We start from the raw sequence: 24,797 nt of genomic DNA, 5'->3' as shown, positions 1-24,797 counted from the left end.
TTCTCTGTTTGTTATTAGTTAACCAAATTATATTTAAAATGAAGGTTTGAAATGTTCATAAAGTTCAGATTGTTGTTTTCTTTTTTTTTTTTTTTTTTTTTTTTTTGTATAAAATCTTCATTCATTAGTTTTGAAATTAATTTTGCGGTTAAGTCCATTTGGAAGTATTTTTACATATCTGATAAGTTCACAGTATTCTTCCTTGATAACGACAAATGTTGAAACATTGACGTATTTAATAGCAAACTTGGGTTAAGTAATGTAGTTTTATTGACACTGATGCTTTGAGTTTACACAGGAACCTGTATTTATGATCCGTTATAAGGCTTTGAAACAGGTTTCAGCAAGCTTTCACTTCGTTCTTCTGCTTTATTTCATTGAAAGTTTACATCGTACTGTTGGCTTAGCTTATTACGTTTGTAACCAATAGAACGTTGAGTTTATTATTTAGTGTTATAGATGTAAAACTATATTTTGATAAGGAATGATCGACTATAGAGTATATTACAATGGTAGGGTTGTAATTTCGGAAAAAAAACATTTGGAAATTGCAAAGATGGGAATAATTTCGATTTTGCAGGAAATTTTTATTGAGCAGGAGACCCTTGACAATTAAGAAGTTTGCATGAATGAACGATCCCGAAGTGAAGATCCACGATGTTTGGGCGAACAACCTGGAGGAAGTAAGGCTTCACATATAATTGTTTCATTCAGTTGTTTCGGGACATTATGATTGTTTTTCTAAAGAATTTTGAATTCTCCTATGCATGTAAAATTAATTCTTGCAGGAGTTCAAACGAATACGGGATACAGTCAAAGATTACCCATTTGTTGCAATGGATACGGAATTTCCTGGTGTAGTTGCTACACCTTTGGGTCAATTCAAAAGTAAAGAGGATTTCAACTATCAACAGGTAATTGTTGGCAATTTCTCGCATTTTTTTTGGATTATTTCAAAAATAAATCAGCTGCCTCAACATATATTCACAACCAAAATTCCAGTCGTCTTTTTTTCAGGTTTCCTGCAATGTAAATATGTTAAAACTTATCCAGGTTGGATTCGCTTTGTTGGATAAAGAAGGTAATATGCCATCGACGGGTGATGTATGGCAGTTTAACTTTCAGTTTTCCTTAAATGACGATATGTATTCGCAAGATAGTGTCGATTTATTACGTAATGCTGGCATAGATTTTGGACGACACCAGGTAACTTTTTAAGTGACAGGAAAATTAATAGAGTTAATATTAGGTCAACCATTTTAAATATAAATGAGAAAAGAAACCTAGATTTGATAATCCAACATATAGCTACCTGAAATGTCCTCTTTTTTATAGCTTAACATAGATAGGTAATCTCAACAGCACATTTTTCTAACTTATGATGTAACCACATTTCCGATAGCATATATATTTGCATCTTAATGATAAAACGTTCTACAATTCAAGCCATCAAATCATTCCACTTAGTTGACAATTTATCATAGTTTTCAAGAATGCTTGAAGATCATCCAGAAATGATCTAAATATTGCTTTTATAGATTGAAGGAATACGGATGGCAGATTTTGGTGAACTACTTACGACATCAGGTTTAATTGTTGATGAACATATCACCTGGTTAACATTTCATAGTGGTTATGATTTCGGATATCTCATGCGTTCTATTCTGCTTTCGGAATTACCCAAAGAAGAATCACAGTTCTTTCAATATCACCGAAAACTTTTTCCATGTAGTTATGATCTAAAAATGCTATTAAAGCACCCAGGTTTGGTGAATGCAAAACTGAGAGGCGGTTTACAAGAGGTTTGTTCCTTTCCCGATGTTCATTAATTTTCTTTTTCTTTCCTCGTTTCATTTGATGGTATTTGTAAATTACTGTTGGCTGATACAATAACTCTTAACTCACGTAGGTGTAGTACTACTTGCTTCTGGCAAGCAAATATTTTCGAAACCTGCAATTCCATTACTAGTTGGGCGTGGACACTAGGGACCGTGTTCCCTTTTCCGGGTAGTATTATCATAAAATGCTGTATAAAGCCTGCTTGTGAGACAAACAGTTTGCCTGCTCTCTAATGATTCACCTTCTTCAATTTTAGAGTTTTTCAAACCTTTAAAAATGTAAATGATCAAGGTTTTATGGAATTACTTCATTATCGTGTTATATAATTTTCAGCTTGCTGATCAGCTAAAAGTAATTCGAAAAGGACAGCAACATCAAGCAGGTTCTGACTCATTACTCACTGCACAAACATTCTTCAAAATTAAAGAGCGGTTTTTTGAGGGTACTTGGGATCAGGTAAGGTAGTTTTTTCTTCCTTTTTTTTTTTTTTCTAGATGTTATGTTCAGATGAAAGCATCTATCATAACCTGTGAAGAGGACAAGAAATGAAGCTTCACGATGATATTAATGTCGGGAATTGACTATAATAGACTTAAGAGAGACCATAAGCTAGACTTAAGATAAAAATGCTGGTACTTACTGAAATGTGATCCCCTCATATATTATCCATAAAAAAAGCTTGGAGGACCGGCGATGTGGTAAAATTGATCTTTCTTTGCCAGTGCGCTATGACCACACTCCGTTTTTATTTTTCTTGGCAGTTGATCGTGATTAGTTGATTGGTTCAATAGCAGTTGTTATCTTTTCAGGTCGCGCCAACAGTCGAAGGACATTTGTATGGTCTCGGGAATACGCTCTCATCCAGTGCACCATTTGTGCAGATAGACTCATCAACCCCCGAACCACAACAATCGTCGACACCAGAAGCACCATGATAACTTTTTTACTGAAATTGTTAAGATATTGGCTTTAAGATTCTTCTTTGGAAACTTGTCGAATTGCAATGTTTGTTTACAAATGTAAATAACGCGTTGTTTACTTATTAGATTTTAAAAAGAAAAAATTTATATACTTCAAGTCGTGCTCTGTTGTTTAATCTAATGACTATTAGTTGTCAGATCCATAATGGATGACATGTATGAATGATTGGCTACCGAGTGAAAGTGACTGTTAAATGATTTGACGGAAAAATGCAATCAAAAATCAACAGATCCATCTTGGCAGTTGATCTTTGGACTTCATTGGGTATTCGTTGCTTTGCGAAACAGATTGGGGTGGGGGAAGAGCAATATGATTATAAATCCGTAAGCATAACATACTCTGTGTTTACATATAGATTGATATTTTTATCGTTATCGACTGTTTCATCCAGTGGTTATGGGCTGACAACCTTCCAGAAATCCTAATTTACTTTAATTGAATGGTTGATATCTTGTAATTTCGCTGGCTCAACTCTTGATTCCGGACAATTCGTTGGTGAAATTGTCAGTGATAGAGAACCGCTAACTAGAATGAGTCTTCATAATTTAGATTATGGGACTAGTAGGGATTTCAATCGAGAAACGTCGTAGATATCTTAGGTACGGAAGGGAAGATTTCGAGGTTTGGTCTTGCAAGAGAATTCCCCGACAGTCGTAGAATTTCCGGCGATAATAACTGTAGATAACTAAGTGGAAACTACTATTAGCTATAACGCTGAAGTGTAGTGAGCCTCCACCCCGGTGATGGCGGTGGGATGAAGTAACCATGTTGCTGGGACGCACGAGTTGCATTGAGACCCATAACGTTTGATAATTTTAGGCCGTTAAAAGAGGTTGGTACTAAGCTGTTTGACTTGATTGCTGAGTATTTGCTAGACGATGCCGCCGAAATTTGACCCAAACGAAATTAAAATTGGTAAGTGTGCGGAATTTCTACTGACTTAGTTCGATTTAGACTCGAATTTAGGTCAGTTCAAATTGAATCCTCAAGATGAAGTATAATTGAAATTACAAACTTCAGTTCGGATCGGTTCTTGTAATAACATAGTTTTACTTGTTGAAATCTTTATATAAATCTATCTGAAGTCAGGTTCAGTTTTATTTCAGTTCGGATGAATTCTTTAAGAAAGTCAAAGTCCTTGTAATATATGTGCGCATGTATACATCTATGCACGTACTTGTGTGTTAGTGTGTAGCTATCTAAAAGGTTGCATGTGGCTTTGTTGTATTTGGTGGGAAGGATTTGTAGATCTAATTCTTTTCTAAATATGAATTTTAAATAGAAAGCAAGTAACCTACCTGTTTCTTTTAGTTTATCTGCGTTGTGTTGGCGGTGAAGTTGGTGCTACATCTGCTTTGGCACCGAAAGTTGGACCGCTTGGCCTGGTAAGAGTTTTTTTACTTATAAATTGCAGTTGTTTATTTCGTGCTTGTTTTATAATCTCTAATAAATCGTTTCGGCGATGATGAAAGTGAACTTGCAACTTTTGGCAAGAATCCTGATGCAATTTCTTGCCCATGTGTTTAACCAGAAGTCAGTGCTTTCAATACCGCGATTTGAATTCTCGGTTTATTCGAGGACTTTTCTTGTCTCCATATTAAACTTTGTTTGTGGATTTGAGAGTTGAAATTTCAATATCATCTATTAGGTTGGAGTTTCATTTCTTTTTGTCTCTCTAACATATTCATATTTTCAGTCACCGAAGAAAATTGGTGATGATATAGCAAAAGCAACGCAAGACTGGAAAGGTCTAAAGGTAACATGCAAGTTGACGATCCAGAATCGTGTAGCCAAAATAGATGTAGTACCAAGCGCAGCATCGTTACTCATCAAAGAGTTGAAAGAACCTACACGGGATCGGAAAAAGGTTAAAAATGGTATGCGACAACACGTCATGTTAATTTGCAATTGAAAGAGAAAATAGGGAAAGGGAAAGGTAGAGGCAAACAGAAATCATCGCGTTATTGTCATGGTTGTATATATGTCTGTCCATCTATCTATAGGCGGAGGGTCGGGTGACCAACGCACGGTCCCCATCCCCCAGTCATTTTCGGCTATTGCAGTCTTTCTTTAGGCTTTGCAACTGAAAAGACTGGCAACCGTTTTTCGGGTCAACAACGAATTCGGTAAGCCCCCAAGCAACATTATCCAATACAAGAAAGGAAATCGTAAAATATTTCGATGAGTGCGCATATGTTCGTACAATGATTATACATGGAGGATAGCAGACAAGCTAGGAGGAGGGAGCTAACTTTCGGTTTTGAAATATCTTTAGGAGATGCACGTCTTGAGTCTAGGGGTTCAAGTAGTTTTCACGTTGGCGGGTTTTAAATGAGCAAGGGAGGGTAATAGTGAGAAGTGCAAATCAGTCTTTAGCTAAATGTGAGTATACAGTGCATTTGATTAATGAAATGTCAAAAGTTACTTGTACTGTTCTTTTTAGTTCTTTAGTAAGCAACTTTCTCCATGTTTGAGTAAAATGGCATGATGAATGCAGCTACTCTTGTAGTTGAATAACATACTTTCAGTAAAGCATAATGGTGATCTCACCGTGGAACAAGTTATCAACATTGCACGACAGATGCGACCGCGTTCAATGGCAAAAAAATTAGAAGGCACTGTGAAAGAAATATTGGGTAAGTTTTCAAGTATGACGTAAAAAAGTGAAAGTTCTCGGAGAAAGTTTCAAAAAGAAAAGTTTCCAAAAGCAATGCTTATGTTTTTCAGTCACAATACATTGAAATTTTGACGTAAAATGGTCACCTTCTTTAAAATGTGATCCACTTTTTCATGGAGTTGGGTTTCTCATTCAATGTTTATAGGTACAGCCCAATCGGTTGGTTGCACAGTGAACGGGCAACATCCGCACGATATAGTTGATGCTATACGTAGTGGCGAGATCGTAATTCCAGAGGACTGAATGGCGGATGACTTTGTGTTTCATATTTTTCGTTGTCTTTTTCTTTTGTGTTGTTGGAAATTGAATTGAACTTCTCTGAATAAATGTTGCCAATTTTTGTAGATTTCTTGTAGCTGTGCATTTAAACCGCATGATTGGCTTGGCGATATGTTGTTTCGAAAAATGTAACTGCGGTTTTTTGAGGATTGGAAGTGATGGATAAGTTGACATGCGTAACATTCAATTGTTTTAGGGGTGCAAATTCAAATACACCGGAATGCCTACATTTTGTGTGGTTTTCTGTTTTGTTTCAAGGTTAGAATGTGTATTGAGGTCATATAATAGACATTCGTGGTTAATGGGAGCTGTTTTGTGTGGGTGGTTCCCGGACGAGATTTTCCGGCAAACAGTTTGGAGGCGATATTAAATGGAGTCGGGTGTTTTTCACCCTCCTATAGTCATAAATTTATGGGAGATATGTTAGGTATACTGGGTGGAATTTTTTTTTTTCGGGAATTTAAAAATGATGAAGAGATTTAATACCTGAGGAATGAAAGTGTTGGATGTGGTGGGAATATAGTGAAAATGATATTTTGTTCAATATCAGAATGGTGATCTATTTTTGATTATTAGAAATTTTTCCTTTAAATCATTTAGTATTAGCTATGCTTTTCAAAGAATTGAGCAAAAGCATCTGCAATTGAATGAACTATGAAATTGAAAGTGAAATACTGATTATGTAAATAGAAATGAGACAAAGTTTCACTATCAGTGATGTGCCTTACTCCTTTCATTTGTCATTATTTAATGTCAACTAAAAATTCTATCAGGTTTAATTGATTGATCGTCTTGTCATTGATAAGAATGATCACTTCGTCTTCCATTCGAAAATTTTCCAATCTTTTCGATATGCTTGTTTATTTTTGGAATGTAGAAAATTATTTCTAAAGCTTAAACATGTTTGCTATTAGCGTTTTAATAGTTACCAATTTATGTTAGTTAGTAAGTGACAAAAAAAGAAAGGAAAAAACCTGATCAAACATGGGGAGAACTATGAACTGCAAAATAATTCCCTTATAAGAAAATCTCGTTTCTTTTTCTCTTTTTAAAATTTGTTTTAGGTATATAAGAAGATAGCAATGACGAGTAATATCAGAAAGAAATAAATGAATAAGGGGAGGGAATGAAATAATGATAGGAAATAAAATAAGATAAAGGAAATTTTCAATTCGTAATGTAGTTTGTTTAATTAATTACTAATTTAGCTTGTCCAATTTAGCCATGAATTTACTAATATAATTGGAATAAAATGAAAATATACAAATAAGGATTCAAATTTTGAATTAGTAAAAATTATTCTAGGGATAAAAGGAAATATTGGGTAAATAATTTTCATTGAGAAAGTGGTATGGTTGGGGAATTTTTCAGAAAAGGAAAAAGAGGAAAGAAATTGAAAATAATGGTAAAGGAAATTGCATTTTAAGTTTTGCATTCATCTTATGGATATGATTGATCGAAATATCATTAATGTTAATTAAATGATATCATTGTTAATGTATTGCATTATTATTATGTACAAACTGAAATAACATATTATTATCTACAAGTTGAAATAACAAAAATGCTAAAACTTAGAAATAATCCATTGATCGATTTTGTTGCTAATTATAGTTAATTGAAATAAATTGAAATGATTGTCGATGAGAAGTAATGATTTTTAAAAGATACTAGAAAGTTGTCGTTTTTCTTTCTTTCACTAGTTTCAAATTATATTAACATTTAAAGAGCAAAAAAAAATTGATGCTAAGAATTGAGAGTGAAATGGAAGATAAAAAGGAAAAATAAAATTTGAGTGAATGGTTCAATATATATATGTATAATATATTATTTTCTCATTGATTTTTCTTCCTTACTTTTTGTTTTTTCTTTTTTCTTTTACTCTTTGATTTTTGCTCTTTTTATTAATTTAAAAAATCTTTTGGGGAATAAATTATTATTATTGTTATTACAGATTTGATTAAATTTACACATCAATCACGTCAACTTACTGAAAGTATTTCGAAATGAGCGGAAGAAATGACGAATATACTGTACATGAAAACAATGTTCCAGATACTTATAGGTATTCTAATGTATTTCTTTGGCTTGCTTTTACTTCATTTTTCTTTCCATCTAACTTTCGATTATAATAATTCATGTTTCTTCAAAAAAAAAAAAAAGTAAAGAGTATAGGAATGGTTTATTTTATACAAATAACCGTTGCCAGTGTTTGGAAAAAAAAGGCTACAATCGTTATCAAACATTAAATATTTGTAATTATTTATATCGATTTTCGATTTTTCGATCTATGTTATTCACTTGTATTAATGTTAATGTGGTTTTTTTTTTGATCTCTTCCATTTGTGTCATTTTTTAAGAATATATAAATAATCTGTTTGTATTAAAAATAAAAAATTGCTAATATATTTGTAATATCTTTATTATTATTATACTTATATAAAGGAAATGGATGAATTGCAGAGATCGGATATTAAAATGGAATGGATGGGGATATGTGGATTCATTTTTTCTAATTAGGAATCGTACTGATGCTGTTCTCACGGGTAATAGGTTAGATTTTATTTGTTATTGTTCTTTTTGTTGATGATAATTTGGTCATTATTTTTTTTGACATCTTTTGTAAATACTGTGATTGTAATTTATATGGATAATATTTAGCATAGCATGGGTTATAAAGCTATTGGTTCTTTCTTTTTCCTATATATATATTATTTACTTAGCTAAATTTAAACAAATACTTTATCTATCAATTGAAGCTATCGTTTGATATCCAAATATATTAAAGGATGAAAGAAAGATTTCATTTTTTCATACAGTAGTACATTGCTGGATGATATTAGTTTACTATTTAGTTCAGTTTTAGAAGAAGGTTGGATAAAAAGTTTGATCTTCATTGTCATAAATCTTATTATTATATTTCAGATATGATATGTCGAATCAGACATTGCCATACCTCGTAAAATATGTCGAAGAAAAATTTGGTGCTAGCGTTGATATACAAACTCAAAGTGTACGTTATGAAGACTTAATCATTCCAGTTCCATTTGATAATCAAGATTTTATCAATTTTTTGCTATCAAGTAGTATATCCTTCTCTAACAAATCTAATTATCGATTAGTTCGATCTCATGGACATACAGGTTCGATTTTTTGTTCATTTTAACTTCTTTGTCCTTGTTTTCATTTCTAATTCAATTATCGAACTGGTTTGAATGTTCCGACGAAATCATACAATGGTTGGTGATCATTGTTTGATACATTGTGCGGGGGTGATACAAGCAAACATATTTACGGTTTTTGCTTACTTTATATGCCTATTTTCGATGATTTTTATTTTTTCTCACTCATATCACCAATTATGATGTAAGTGTAATCCTTCATCTTCAGATTTTAAAAAGTATTAAAAGTAAAAATAATGCGAAATTCTTTCAGATTTTTATTTTTTTATTTTTTATTTTCTTTTTTGTAATTTATAGTGTTTTATATTTAGTGCATGATATCGCGAATTTGCGAAACGGTACTATTGGACGCATTCCTGATATCATCGTATGGCCTAAAAGTGAGGAAGAAGTTGTGACGGTAAGAGATCAGTAATGCAGAAAGTTATGATTTAGAAAAGCTTGGAATTTTAAAATATCTCTTCTTAGACAACACTATCAAGTTTTCTCGAAATGCTTATCATATAATTACCTGAAAATATCTGAAACATTACATTATTTATTTGTCAGATTATTGATGGTGCTAAGAAATTTAATGTTGTCATAATACCGATCGGTGGTGGAACTTCGGTAACAGGTGCATTGGAATGTCCAAATGAGGAAGCACGGAGTATTTGTTCCTTAGATATGGCACTAATGAATGCAATTATTTATATTGATGATAAAAATCTTCTTTGTCGAGCTCAAGTAATCTAATTATTTACTGCATTTGTTGATATTGCATGCAAGATATTCTGAGAAAGGGAGTTAATAAATTTGGAACATTTTGGTGTATGTTTAAATTACTTGTTTAAATTTCAAGTAAATCTGTATGTAAAGATTTGTAAAATATTCGAATTTTGACAATTTGCCAAAACAGGATCTTTTTTTTCCTTTATTTAACAAATAGATTTCTTTGCATCATTTCATGGTAATTTTTTTTTAGGCTGGCATAATTGGACAAGATTTGGAAAGGCAACTGAATGAAATGGGTTATACTTGTGGACATGAGCCAGATTCTGTGGAATTCAGTACACTTGGCGGATGGATTTCAACAAGAGCATCGGGTATTTAAAGAAGTTTTGCAATTTTCCCTTAATGTCAAGTTTGTCGTTCTCAACCTACATAATTAATAATTGAAAGGTATCATCATGCTATAGGATTAATGCTAATTACTTTATGGGAGAAAAACTGAAGAAGATGAAAACGATCACACGGTTGACTTTTCTCAGGATAGCCATTCGCATAGCTGTTTGATGTATTAGTGTTCTCTGTAATTTATTGATATACTTATTGATTGTGTGATTTACTCCTACACAATAAAACCAAGTTTTGGTGAAAAAGAAAGGAAGCTGCCACCAGACTAGGGAAAGTATCATTTTTCAGGAATGAAGAAAAATAAATATGGCAATATTGAAGACTTACTAGTTCACGTTTCACTTGTTACTCCGAAAGGAATCATCCGTAGGCAGTGTCAAGTTACCATTTATTACGTTATTCATTTTTTCCTAATTATACTGAAATTTGTTAAAAACAACGTTTGTATTACTGTTTCTCGTAAATTTTTCTCTTTGCATAGGTTCCTCGAATATCTGCTGGACCGGATTTGCAGCAAATAATTCTTGGTTCTGAAGGAATTCTCGGGGTGATAACAGAAGCAACAGTGAAAATTTTCCCGAAACCAGAAGTGAAAAAATATGGTTCATTCATTTTTCCAACATTTGAACATGGTGTAAATTTCTTTCGTGAAGTTGCAAAACAGGTTTGTTTAACTCTTTTAAAATCTTTAAACCAAATATCGGGAAATATATTCGACTTTTTTGCAGCAGAAAATTTCAATCAGCTAAAAAATGTTTCTTCTATGAAGTTGTACATCAGATTTCTTTCATTATTTCAGCGTTGTCAATGTGCGTCGTTACGATTGGTTGATAACGAGCAATTCTTAATGGGACAAGCATTAAAAACTCACAATGGCTCGTTATTGAAAGGTTTAAAACATATTTTGGGTACTTTATATGTTACAAGGTGGAAGAATTTCAAGGTTAAGATTTTATGATGCTGCAAAATCATTTATTTTCTCATTCTTATATCTAAAATAATATATTTAGACTTCATTCTAATTATCAAATTTAACAGAAAACTTTTGCAAATTAACCTTGTAATTGAATTTTGCAAAGAAACAGCGGAAAAATTTGTTTATAGTCAATCAAGAAAAGATTTTTTTTTTAATATTTCGAAATGTAAGAGCTTTTTTATCAACAGAAATATAATTATGGATTTAAGCATTGTTTTATAAGCATTTGAGGTAGTTGGAGAAAAACTACTTTTTTTTATAGAATAATGAAAAGGAAATCGAAAATTGTAGGCAGTTGTAGCAATTGAAGTTTTTCAAAAATCTGTTATCTTTCCAAACTGTCAATAACGGTCATTTACGCTATTTACTTTCTTATTTATTAAGTATCATCACGGATCTGCATTTTCATGTAGTTTAATATGTTATCATTCCACTTGTGTGGAAAGATGAAAAAACAAACTTCAAAAAAAAGCATTTAAAGAAATAAAAAATTAAGCTGGATGAAATTGTGGCAGCAACATGTGTTTATGAAGGAACCAAAGAGCAAGTTAGCAATGAAGAGCAAAAACTTACTAGTTTAGCAGGAAGTATGGATGGTATAAGTGGTGGTGCTGAAAATGGAGAATATGGTTATCGACTAACTTTTGCCATTGCATATCTTAGAGTAAGTTTTCATGATAATGTCTGGTCACAAAAGAGGATTGAATTAGCAAGTGTATTTTTCAAACGAAACAATTTTCTTCTATTTATTCTCATGTAACTTATGGCTCTTTTTTTAAATACTTCTTGACTTGTAACTTTGTTTTTATCATACTTAATGAAATGTTATGTCACTGTTAAGTTTTGTTCATTAGCTTCTTTTTATCTGTTCAGTATCTTTCATTCTTGTTAGGCTTAATCATTGTCTTATTTTTTTCTTTTCTTTATTGTCTGACTAGTTCAGATTTGTTAGATAATCGATAGCCTTGTTGTTATAGCTTCTTTTTAGACTTTAAATCTCTGGACTTTCCTATCTAGCATGAAAGAAAGTTTATGAAGCTTTTATTGGATGAGAAAAAGCAAAATTTTATCAAACTTTATGGAAACTTATTTCAGTAGTTATTCATTTGCTCTTTTCATTGATATTTCTTTCCTGTTTACTTTCGAGATTTGTATTTAAGAAACTTTCCATTCTAAGAGTATATTTTATAAAATTATTATAAGAATTTACTACAATATCAGTAATTTTAAATCGTTGATCAAGTTTTAAGCATAATATTTTAAAGGATTTTGGCATGCAGTTTTGGATAATGGGTGAATCATTTGAAACATCCGTTCCATGGGATAAAGTAATTTGTTTATGTCGAAATGTGAAAGAAGCAATTAGACGAGAAGGAAAGGCACGTGGTACGATCATACCGCCTCTTGCAACTTGTCGGTAATTATTTTATTAAATTTTCAATTACCAGTATTTTTAAAGTTGTTCACACTCAATTAAGTACTTGGTCGAAGCAATAAGATTTTGAAAGTGATTGTAAACGTTTGTTAGTAGAGCATTTACTGTTTTAGATCGCCAAAATTAGTTAAATTATGGAGTTAAGTAAAGTTATCTTTACTTTTTGACGACATAAAGTCGAGTCATTCAAAAATGCTACAAATAATATTTTAGTCAGCGTGACTGTATGACACAGTATTTTTCTGACATAGTTTTACTTGTCTAGCTTCGTCAAGTTTTACGAAATGTTAAATTCCATATATTACATGGCAGGATATGAAATTTGCTTTATATCTCATCATGTTACATTAAGTTTGCTTCAAATGTTACTGTACTTTTGATATTGTTACAACTATTGCGTTTAAAAATTACAATTAGAAGTTAGATTTCCCGAAAAAACTGCCAAAAAAACTTTTTCGAAAAAAAGTGAGCTAATTTAAACTACCCTAAAACTACCCTAGCGAATATTAAAAAGAAATGCTACTTCCGAATGAATAAAAAAATGTTTTGTTTTTTTTCCCAAAAGTATGAAACTAACTGCATAAATTATAATTTAAAAATAAAAAGTTTTTTTTCAGGGTAACTCAGGTATATGATTCGGGTGCATGCGTGTATTTTTATTATGCATTCAATTATAGTGGGATATATAATCCTATATTATTATGTGATCAAATTGAAGTATTAAACATTCTTTTTGACATTTCCTTTTTTTCTTTATTTTGTCTGATCTAAACGAAAAACCTTAATTTGAAATTTTTTTTTTTAAACGAATTTAGAAGTGATTGAAGCAAGATTTGTATGTTGCATTATTCATTGAAGCTTTTATCTTTAAAATGATTTCATAGTTCTTTTGAAAAGTTAAAAAAAACATTTAATAAAAAGATTGTGAACAATTCTTTATCCATCTAATTTTCTCGTTTTCCAGAAAGCAGCTCGTGATGAGATCATCGTTTGCGGTGGAAGTATATCGCATCATCATGGTATTGGCAAATTGCGAAAACATTGGTATCCTGCTAGTGTTAGCGATGCTGGATTATTAGCAATAAGAGCACTAAAAGAGAAACTTGATCCTAAGGTATGTTTCTGCAAGGAGTATATTAATTAGTGTTTGAGAGTTTTTAAAATTTTTTTCGGAAAAAAAAAGGAGAAAAAATTATTAAAACAAGTTACTTTAATAAAATTATTCAAATCTAAAGGGTTTCGAGAAAAAAAAAGTCAGGTGAAATTTTGATTTTTCTAGAATATGCAAATTTTAAAATTCCGTTAATTATAGAATATCTTTGGAAGTGGAAATATAATCGATGTTGAAAGAGAAAGAAGCAAATTGTGATGTTTATTTTGGCAGTTTAAAATGTATGCAATTTTTTGCTAAGTGCTGTCATCAACTTTATTACTTAACCATTTTGTTAGGGCTTTCTCGTTGCTTTTGTGAATGCTATTAACATTATTTTCTTTTGCATCTCCCGCTTTTTGAAATGAATACCGTGAATAATTTTGAAATTCTGATAGTTGCGAGAAAATCATTAATAGAAAAATAATCTGAATGGACAGAGAGGTGAGATATAATGAGATATCGCGAAAGAAAAAGTTTATGTTATTCTTATTATCCATTTTCAGGCATTATTTCAGGTGATATTGTTTTACTTACAGATAATAACATTTCTTTTGTTTTGTCATCTTCTTTTTTATTCTTTGATTTCCCAATTACTTTTCATAAAATTGTCGTATTTGACAATTAAAAATTATCGAATTTAAGGAAAAGAATTTTTTAACTCCATTTGGATTACTTTTATGTAATAAATTTGTCACTCTGATTATACCTTCATGTAATAGTATTTTAGTATCATTGTCATTGTGCTAAAAGCATATTTCCAATTGAATCATGCACTTTACTTTTTGCATAAATAAAATTAATTATTTGGAATTTTTAAATCACGAAATGTACTGACAGGTTGTAGACCGTTTAACTATGTTCATTCTTAATTATAGTGCAGATTTATAACTGTAAATTGTGTAGAGGAATTTTTTTTACTTTACTTTCTTCAATTAACAAAAAATAAAGATGATTGCAGGTGGTTAAATTAGTGAATTATTGGTTTGTAACATTGGTACTTAGTCATTATTGGTCATTAATACTGGTCATTAATCAAAACTAATGAATTCGGTAAAAATGAAATATAATATGAGAAATAGGAGAGATAGAGATAGAGGGAGAAAGAGAGGAAAGGAGTGCGAAAAAGAAGGGGTCAAAAAGTTCAAGTAATTTTATAGCTTAAAATAATAGATATCAATAATTGGATTAAGGAATTTCTTAAAATATTTTAAAGGTTTTTCAAGACATAGAGATAGTTTCAAAATATTTCTCAAAAAAAGAAAGAATTTTCTTTAGTCAAGAAAAGAATTATTTTTTATAAAAACCTGAAATTATATTGATTCGTTGAATATAAACGCATGAAAAGCGAAAAATATTGAATTTCTTACCAATAAAAATCAAATTTTGATATTTCATTTATTACTTTATTAGGTGTATGATTCATTCAAGGAAAAATTTCCAATTAAAAGGTTTGTTTTTTCAGGTTTGTTTTTTCTTCTGTACGTTGCAACATATACATAATGATATGGCTAATGGCAATTGTAATTTAATGGAAATTTCAAAGGACGAAGAACGAATCTAATCGATTATCATTCCTTGGAGTAAATACGTTAGCGATACAATTTTAGAGAGAGAAATTTGCATCAAAATTTTCAACATAAATGTCAATGCTACCATATCATGTTCCGAAAACATTGAAACATTTGAATGTCACTTGTAAGTTATTTTAAAATTTAATAATTTGAATCGAAAAAAATGATTTAAATGGAATTGGTTTGTTTTTAATTTTTATCAAATTTTAACACTCCTTAAAGTATATTTAAGATTCTATTCTTTTCGAACTTTTAATTTTGACAGATTTCAGTTTAATTTAATAATGTTACTCGTCGTTTATATCATCGACGCCTATAGTTACTTTTGATATCTGTAGATTTCAATATGTTTTATGAGATTATCTTAATGACTTAATTAAATTAGTAATTATTACAGTTAATGTTGTTGAATTACGAACATTATCACTATTGTATCGGCTAATAAGATTAGTAATTATTGCTGTATAATCACGAATAAGTGCTAACATTAGTGAATAAATCGTTAGATTATTATTAGATTAAAGTTAATATTTTACTCTAAGCTCCTATTTTTCTTCTAAAATTCTTCAAAATGACCTTTGTGATAGCTATTACACAATATTTATCTTACTGAAGTTTGTTTATCAAACGATTTTCCCAGTCATTTTAAATGGACTTTTTGTAATTGAATAAAGTTTGATAATGGTTTACCAAATTTTAGCAGCAATTTCTTCTCAATCCTTCATGATTTCTTTCTTTAATTGAAGTTTGAAATTTTAAGATATTAAATTTAATATTAAAGAAGTTCAAATTTTGAGGTTTATTCATATATGCAACAAAATTGCAACATTCGGTATCACATTTTCAAAAATTTTCATCCCAACGATTGCATACAAAGTATAAATGTTAGGGCCTTAAATTGTTTTCATTTTTTTTTCTTCTTAGTAACAAAATACTTTCCTTCATTTAAATTATTTTTCATGCTATAAATATTGAAAATTTGAAAGTATTATAACATTTTCCTGAGGAAATTGAAGGAAAATTTTGGGAAATCTTAGCGAAAAAAAATGTTTGAACGTAAAAATATAAAATGATTCCTGAATTTCTTTTTATTCCAGCAGCTTTAACATCCGTACAAGAACTTCTTCCACCGCTAAACGGTAACTTAAAGAAAGGTGAATGCGGACGTATTGGTGTTGTCGGTGGTTCATTAATTTATACCGGAGCACCATATTTTTCGGCTATTACTGCGCTAAAAGTGGTACCATATTATTTACATATCTTAATATATTTATTTACTCATTTAATAACTTATTTATTTTTACTGAAATCACTTGTATATCCATATTTGTTCAATTAATTAATTCTGTCGTAATTTTGTAAACTTTTATTTGCTTAATTAATTAACTCCATAAAATTCCTGTTCTTTTTCTTCAATCATGAACTGTAATACCTCATTTTTGATTTAATCTTAAGTTTTTTTTCTTCCCATCATTATAGATATTTTCATGCGTTGATTGAAAATAGCCTTGTTATCTTTTTGTTCTTGAACAGAATAGATCTAAATTTATTGAAAAAACTCAATTAGGACATAGAGAGGAGATATTTCAAAATCTTAATAACTGAAAGGACAACATCACGTTTTTCATAACTATTCTCAACTGTCCTTCTCTATCACATATGATTTATGGGATTCAAATATTTGAATTTTAGCACTTTTAGGATATGCATTCATTCCAGGTGTACTTGTTTCAAATTAAAAGTTTCAGTTTTTCTTTTCATCCTCTTCATACTTTTAATCTATACTTTATGCTGTTAAATTTCTTTATTCTGCTTAAAATAGTTGATTAAAGATAAAATTCTTGCAAAATTTTCAATTTTTTTTTCCAGGGATGTGATATGGTACATGTATTTTGTCCAGCTGAAGCAGCAAACGTAATCAAAGGATATAGTCCAGAATTAATGGTACATCCATCCTATGATAAAGATGCAATTGCAGAATCTTTACATCGTGTCGATGCTTTTATCTTAGGACCAGGTCTTGGAAGAGAAATAAAAACGTTATCGGTTGTGGAATGTGTAATTGAATCGGCTAGAAAAAAAAATATACCTGTGATTGTAGATGCGGTATGTTATTCCCCTCTTTTTTTTCATAGACCAATATTAATCTGTCGAGTTGATACTTATTCTAATTAAAGTTTAGCTCATAAAAGAAATATTGTTTTTAATTTTCGGACTAATATTAAGTTCTAACATGAAGCTTATTTATTCACATTATAGATTATCAATAATAAAGTGATTAAGGCAAAAATGGATGATGGAAAAAAATTTTGGCATTACAATATCTGTTGTACTTAGTGTTTTCTTAATATAAGTTAATATACAGGTTTTTTTTTTTTTTTAAGGGAATCCATTATCTCTTATTAGCAAACTATTTTTGCTTAGCTAACATGCACTTTTTTTGTTGGATTTTTGAACTAATAAAACACATCTAACAAATATCTTTAATGCCGCTTCCATTTGGTATCTATTAATTAGCTATATATTGGTCTTATTTTCCTTTTTTTTTTTTTTTTAAATATTATACATGAATGATACAATTATTCTTGTACTTTTATGTCGCTTATCCGTCTGATCAATTTTAAATTAATTGGTTAATTATTTGCATTTTATCGTTATCATCAAGTTAATATCACTAATTCTTCGCCATGTTTAGGATGGTCTGTTTTTGCTCGCAAAGAATTTAAATATTATCCAAGGTTACGAGCAAGTTATTTTGACTCCAAATCACTCGGAATTCAATCGTCTCTACCAGTCAGCTTTTAAAGTAGACAAAATTGACAAAGGAAAAATTGAATCTGGTGAAGCAGCATGGGAACTAGCTAATCATACTGGTTGTACAATACTTCAAAAAGGGCCTCATGATGTGATTACCAATGGAGAGGAACGTAAGTATAATTGATCTTATCCAGTTATTTCAATAGATTTTAAATTTCTTAATTTTGAAATTTAATTATTTATTAGAGGAGTTCGGGACAATCGCCTTTTGTCTTTAAATTGTGAATCTACCATGAAGTTAGAGTGAAACATCAACGTCAAAAAAAATTTCAGGTTGCTGATAATTGGAACAAACTAAAACTTGAACGTAGAACTTGAACGCCTTCAAAATTTTAATTCGTTGATCGCTGATAGTAGGAACAAACTAGATCTTGAATGGAGCTAATAAAACATCTGTCTGATTACATGTTGGATCAAGAATTAAATTTCCCTGCTATTGTGAGATGTGTTACAACTGAATAACTAAGACCGTCTGTAATAAAAATTACTCTTAAATAAGTTGAAGTTTTAAAAATCGCCTCCTATTTCAGTTTATCGAGAAGAATCAGTTGGTTCTCCGAGACGTTGTGGTGGACAAGGTGATCTGCTTAACGGTGCATTAGCTGTTTTCTCATATTGGGCTATCCGGTAATTGTTGTTTCATTACTTTATCACACGTTGTAATTCACTATTATGCTTAACTTGATTTGTTGGTTAAAAATTAGGTGCTATAGTTCTTTGATCTTTTTCTTCTCAATGTGGTTAAATGATAGTCTCCTTTGATAACAGCAAAAAAAACCACAAGAATATTAGGGATATCATGATAACTTTCTGATTATCAATAGATTTGAAAAGCTGTTGATTGTGTTATCATTTGCATTTGGAGAAGTAAAACTTACAACATTGTCAAGGATTTGATTTTTCTTCAGGAAAAATGATTCAAAACCAATGATTTCTGCTGGTATTGCTGCAAGTCAGCTTATTCGATGGGCTGCAAAAGTATCCTTTGAAAGGAATGGAAGATCATCTACAGCCAGCGATATGATTGCAGAAATACCAGGATTGATTAAACTTTGTGAGCCATAAATGTATATATGTCAAGATTGGAATTATCAAACTTTCCACTCTTGTACATTGATGAATTTGTGACTTAGAAGATCTTAGACATTATTTTGCTTGCAGGATTCCAGAAATTGTCATCATATGGATCTTTGTGAATTTTGTTGCTTCATGAAATTACATTAATTCTTAATTTTCTTCAGGACACTCTTTATAGAAAATCCTGCCAGATTTCTTCTCATGCAAATAAAATATATAATTTAAACATCAAATTATGTAGTCTAAGGAATGTTTTGTATATTTTGGGGTTTCGAATTAAACTCAAATTTCTTATAGATTTCGCAAGCATTGTGTGCATAGATATTATTTTTAATTTTCTTAATAAACCATTTCAAGTTTTTGCCCATAAATTTTAATTTTCTGATAAATCATTTTAATTTTAAGTATGTACTGATTAAGCAAAGTGAAAATAAAAGAATATTTTTCAACATTTATCCCTTCCCAACTATTTATTATTATATGTATTACATATTAGGTACTGTATGAAAATATAAAAATTTCATCTTTATAATTTATCTTCATAATACTTATACATACTTTTTTAAAAACAAAATTTTAAATATTTATTATTTATCCATTGATTAATAATCATTCATTCTATTGATTTTATATCGATACATTGTACGCTTTTTTTCATGATATTCATGAAGAATTGACCAAAATTCCATAATATCTTTCTAGAAATTATTCCAAAAAAAAAAAAAATTTGTCAATTTTTATTTTAAATAATTGATTAATTGGTATTAGAAAAAAAGAAAAATTTCATCTCGTCATATTATTAAATTATATTTATTAGTATACAAAAGAAAACTTTCGTTTTTTTTAATTTTCATAAATTAGTTTAATTTATTTAATTCTGTTAATTTACTTAATTCATATAAAGTCATACCAAATGAATCGTTTTAATTTTTGGTAATTGATTGAGTAAAACAATAGTACGACGTGCTTGTCCATCAAATTCTTCAACAGCTTGCTCGTAAAGTATAGCATATTTTTCAATTTTTTCCGTTGTATTTGCTTCTTTTACCTCTTGTTTCATAAGATCCATATCAGTACGTGCCCTGAAAACAAAAAATGATCATGTAATTTTTTCATCATATACTTATACGGCTAGTACTAACACGTACTATCAATTTTATCACTATCACTTCGTACTATCCACGTACCATCAATTATATCACTTGCACTATCATGTGTTATCAATTGTATCATCCTACAATCACGTACTATCAATTGTATCACTATCAGATACCATCAATTATATCACTATCACTCGTACTATCACGTACTATCAGTTCTATCACCATCCACGTACCATCAAATATATCACTTGTACTATCATGTACTTGTCGCGAATTTCGAATATCGCGAAGCTCCAAATAAAATGGTTAAATAAACTAATGTACAAATCAATCACACAAATTGTAACAATGTCATGAATTATTCAACCAATTTTACATTCCTCAGATTCATTGTCTCATGCGTTTTTCTTTGTTATCTTTGTCTAAGTTCACATCTTTTGCTTCTTTATGGCTACGAGGCACATTCATAAGCTAAATTTCTTTGTCTAAGAACCGATCTTAATTGCAATATGCTTAATGTTGCAAACAGAGCCTTTTGTTGTAGTCGGATTTTAACAGTTTTTCTTTATCCAACAAAAAATCTAATGTAATGTTTGTTATAAACCACACCACCAAATATGCTCATTGCGTTAATTAAAACTGTATATTTACTCAAGACTATAACTGGATGGGATCATTCATTTTCCTTTTCAAACATTCACCGTACATTGTATCCTCTACTCTCTTCGATAAATATTTTACTACTATCCTCTGCGTTATTACAATCTACTATCTTCTGCGAATAAATAACTTCCTCCTGAACCGAACGAAGTATACCTTCTCAGAATACTTGTCTGTGCCTATGAACAAACCCTTCCAAATCAAATCCGACAAATCAAACTTTTTTATTTTCAATTTTTCCTACACAGTACTATCCATTATATCACTCGTACTATTACATACTATCAGTTGTATCACTATCACTTGTACTATCACGTACTATCAATTGTATTACTCGTACAATTGGTCCATATAATCATAAAATATAATCGATCTTTTCTAAACAAAATGATTATAATTGTTTAAACTATTTGTTGAAAAATTTGACACACAATTTCATCATCAATATAACTTAACATATAATATCCGTATGGCCGATCAATATAATAATTTGAAATTTAAAATTTTAAAAATATTTCTTTAATATGATAACGACGAAAATAGAACTTATATGAAAAAAAAAGATCCTATTAATATGAAAAAAAAGTCCTATTTATCGTCAAAATATAATCAAATACCATTTGTAAATATACTCTTTCTTTCTCTCTTCCTCAAAAATGCTTTTTTTTTTCGGATGATTAAATTGATAAATTGATTTAATTACTTACTTTTCCAATTTTGTCCGTTCATCCATTAGTTCCTTATATTCCACTGTGAAAAATCGTCGTAAATGTCGAATTGCTTTACGTCCAATTAGCTAAAAATGTAGTAAATAACATATGTGAAAATTTTCAAATTATTAAAAAGTCCCTTTTTTTTTCTCTTTAAGAGTCTAAAGAAAGGAATTATTTTGAACTGGCAATATTCCTTTGAAATTTATTAAAATTTTCGAAAAATTTCTTCAAATTTATCAAATTCTCGAAAATTTTTTTCAAATTTATTAAAATTTCTGAAAAGTTTTACAAAAATTATTCGAATTTTCAAAAAAATGCTTTTCAAAATTTTGTTGAATTTGTTGAAAAATTCAGCAATTTTTCAACAGGAAAGAAAAAAAGACATTAATATAACAAAAAAAAAAGTTGAAATGAGGAAAATAATAATGTGATATGTTTAGTCAAAATTATGATTTAAAATCGTATGAAAATAGATTTCATTTTTTTATCAAACATTTCTTTAATGGAAGATTTAAATGAAATCTTTCCTTCAGTAGTAAATTTAAATTAAATTTTTCCTTCGGAATCATTCAAATTATCAAAATCAATATAAATTGATCACAATTATGTGTAATAATAATCCGAACAATTCAAAAGAATGATGATTATATAGTTTAAAATTTTTAATACAAAAGTAGAAAAAGATTCATTCAAATTTGGAAGGAATATTTGTTTAAAGTTAAAAAAAAGAAAAAAGAATTATTCTATGGAATAAATGATATTCGTTGAAGTGAAAGATTATTGAATGAAATGAATATGAATTAAAGTTAAATAATTTATTCGATATTATTCATGAAACTGAACAAATTCTTGGCATAATATTTGTTACGATTAAAATTTTTTCATTTCATTTTTTCTTTTTGTTTTTCCTTCTTTTGGTAATGTCAACGAAAGTATTCCAGAATTCATTTAGGATAATATTTTTTAAGAATCATAAAAAAAAAAAGGAAACGAAAGATGAAAAAGTAATTGACCTGATTTTCACGCTGTACTTTGGCTAAATTTTCTGTAACAGATACCAATGATTGAATTGTTGAAACTTTATCAGGTGGTAAACAGCTGTATAATAAAAAGAATGCATTTGAAAGTTTTTCATATGGATTCTCATTAGGATTATCAACAATCTGTAATGATACATTTATTGAATTCAATTGATAAATAAACAAGAATAACTTATTTGCTTATCAACAAATGATTTTTCTTTTAATTAACTTAATTATATCAGTTTTGAAAAGTTGATAAATTGTTTCATTATTCTTTAATTGATAAGAACTTGTTTAATTAATGAGAATTTATATTAATAAATAAGGGAAAATAGTTTATTTACTTATCAACAAATTTTTTGAATTAACTTAACTATATTAGCTTTGAAAGCAAGTTAATAAATTATTTCATTATTTCAAAATTAATTCATAATGGATAAAAGTATGTTGTATCAGTTTAATTTTAAAACTTTACAAATCTGTTATACCTGTTTTTTTTTCTTTTTTTTGTTTCTTTAATCTTTAGGAACCAAAAAAAAAAATTGAAGGATGAAAGGTTAAAGGAAAAAAACAACTTGCTTTCCCATTAGCAATAATATTCTTGTTTTGTTGAATACATGCTTCCAATTTTTCAACAAGTACATCATTACTTTCTTTATAGGTATCATAATTTTTAGTGAGTTCATTAAATTCTGGACTCATTTGGGTTTTTTCAATGTTACTTGAACGTTCACCAAATTTCGACCAAAATCGTCGGATACCACCAGTTTCGTAAAATATTGAATTTATTATTAATCATTCCAAAAATATTTGATGACAAATTTTCTTTATAAATTATTTTAGCTAATTTTTCTTTCTCCTCCTTTTATTCTTTTTCCCTTATTATAATGCTATTTTTGAAAGCTTTTCCATAAAATTTATTCGTTTTTCTCATGCTAATTTTAATTGAAACTTTCCACTTATTGCTATTGATTTCCAAGTTTAATTATTATAAAAAGTTTTTTTTCAGTTCTTATTTCAAATGAACCTTTTTTCGGTGTAATATTTATTGGTCTATTTTATAAAATGTTAGCAAATAATTTGATGCGATGCAATTAATATAAATGAAAAATTAAAAAATTTTTTAACACTCGAAAACAAATTTAAATTCATCACAAAAGCAATTACAAATTCCAAACTTATCTAATTTACTAATAAATTAATAAATGGTTAAGAAAAATTACAAGACAAACGGAACGAAAGGAAAAAAAATTTATAAAATTTAAGTTTGAAAATTAATCAAATACATTTTTTGCAAACAATTTATCACCGTTATCATTAATGATCAATGTAAATTATTACTGGGGGAATTGTAAAATTATCAAATAACATAAATCACTCCTATTTTCATCCATTTCTTAGTATCGCTTAAAAAAATGTTACATAAGTACTGCTAACTCTGTCACTCAAAAAAAAAAAAGATGTCATATAAGTACCACTAACTTTGCTCGCCCATATTTATAAAAATTATCACGAAGAAATAGCAATATCGTTACTTAAATTGCTATAACAATAATTTCTTTATCAAATTATTAATTTCTTTATACTGAATAATTTATACATAAAATTAAAATAAATATATGCAAAAACACACAAATTAAAAAAAGTGTAAATATATGAATTTGCAAATTTTTCTAGAAAATTTTGAACAAAAAGACAATCCAATTTCACAATTCGCATTACTATTTTATCATTGATTAATTTTATCACTAATCAACACTTTTAGCAAGATGTGTTATTACTATTGGTATTATCATCACTTATTTATTACTATTACTAACAGTTTCATCTTTATCACTATCGCTACTTATTTTAACACTGTTACTATTATTAATATTATTATTGTTATTACCATTATTATTATTATTATCATCATTATTATTATTATTATTATTATTATTATTATTATTATTATTATTATTATTATTATTATTATTATTATTATTATTATTATTATTATTATTATTATTATTATTATTATTATTATTATTATTATTATTATTATTATTATTATTATTATTATTATTATTATTATTATTATTATTATTATTATTATTATTATTATTATTATTATTATTATTATTATTATTATTATTATTATTATTATTATTATTATTATTATTATTATTATTATTATTATTATTATTATTATTATTA

The 24,797-nt window shown here is 28.9% G+C and overlaps 5 protein-coding genes across 5 annotated transcripts; 4 read left to right on the top strand and 1 right to left on the bottom strand.

The window, feature by feature from the left end:
* The first annotated feature begins 442 nt into the window (after positions 1–442).
* On the top strand, positions 443–2,914 carry LOAG_04270 (CCR4-NOT transcription complex subunit 7). The gene is made up of 6 exons (XM_003139807.2): positions 443–683; positions 789–914; positions 1,018–1,206; positions 1,539–1,802; positions 2,173–2,295; positions 2,649–2,914. The coding sequence occupies exons 1-6, from the start codon at positions 630–632 to the stop codon at positions 2,772–2,774; spliced, it is 882 nt and encodes a 293-aa protein (XP_003139855.1). The 5' UTR covers positions 443–629; the 3' UTR covers positions 2,775–2,914.
* A 717-nt stretch (positions 2,915–3,631) lies between these two features.
* Positions 3,632–5,833, top strand: LOAG_04269 (60S ribosomal protein L12). Its single transcript, XM_003139806.2, has 5 exons — positions 3,632–3,735; positions 4,132–4,205; positions 4,517–4,697; positions 5,349–5,456; positions 5,643–5,833. Exons 1-5 carry the CDS (start codon positions 3,699–3,701, stop codon positions 5,738–5,740), a joined length of 498 nt encoding a protein of 165 aa, XP_003139854.1. The 5' UTR covers positions 3,632–3,698; the 3' UTR covers positions 5,741–5,833.
* Positions 5,834–5,926: 93 nt separating this feature from the next.
* On the top strand, positions 5,927–14,004 carry LOAG_04268 (alkyldihydroxyacetonephosphate synthase). Its single transcript, XM_020446553.1, has 15 exons — positions 5,927–6,034; positions 7,731–7,841; positions 8,240–8,329; positions 8,702–8,919; positions 9,270–9,358; positions 9,508–9,684; positions 9,923–10,043; positions 10,363–10,454; positions 10,556–10,738; positions 10,874–11,017; positions 11,547–11,714; positions 12,316–12,467; positions 13,103–13,202; positions 13,450–13,599; positions 13,798–14,004. Exons 2-15 carry the CDS (start codon positions 7,783–7,785, stop codon positions 13,852–13,854), a joined length of 1,800 nt encoding a protein of 599 aa, XP_020303124.1. The 5' UTR covers positions 5,927–6,034; positions 7,731–7,782; the 3' UTR covers positions 13,855–14,004.
* A 1,207-nt stretch (positions 14,005–15,211) lies between these two features.
* LOAG_04267 (YjeF) lies at positions 15,212–19,199 on the top strand. The gene is made up of 6 exons (XM_020446552.1): positions 15,212–15,333; positions 16,307–16,449; positions 17,079–17,315; positions 17,905–18,136; positions 18,557–18,653; positions 18,935–19,199. Exons 1-6 carry the CDS (start codon positions 15,279–15,281, stop codon positions 19,089–19,091), a joined length of 921 nt encoding a protein of 306 aa, XP_020303123.1. The 5' UTR covers positions 15,212–15,278; the 3' UTR covers positions 19,092–19,199.
* Positions 19,200–20,007: 808 nt separating this feature from the next.
* Positions 20,008–23,303, bottom strand: LOAG_04266 (hypothetical protein; the record flags this gene model as incomplete). Its single annotated transcript, XM_003139803.2, has 4 exons — positions 20,008–20,185; positions 21,574–21,662; positions 22,593–22,742; positions 23,244–23,303. 4 exons carry the CDS (start codon positions 23,301–23,303, stop codon positions 20,008–20,010), a joined length of 477 nt encoding a protein of 158 aa, XP_003139851.2.
* Positions 23,304–24,797: the final 1,494 nt, after the last annotated feature.

Source organism: Loa loa, assembly GCF_000183805.2.
Source record: "Loa loa unplaced genomic scaffold supercont3.82, whole genome shotgun sequence".
NCBI classification, from domain to species: Eukaryota; Metazoa; Nematoda; class Chromadorea; order Rhabditida; family Onchocercidae; genus Loa; species Loa loa.
This window is presented reverse-complemented; position numbering and strand designations above follow the sequence as displayed.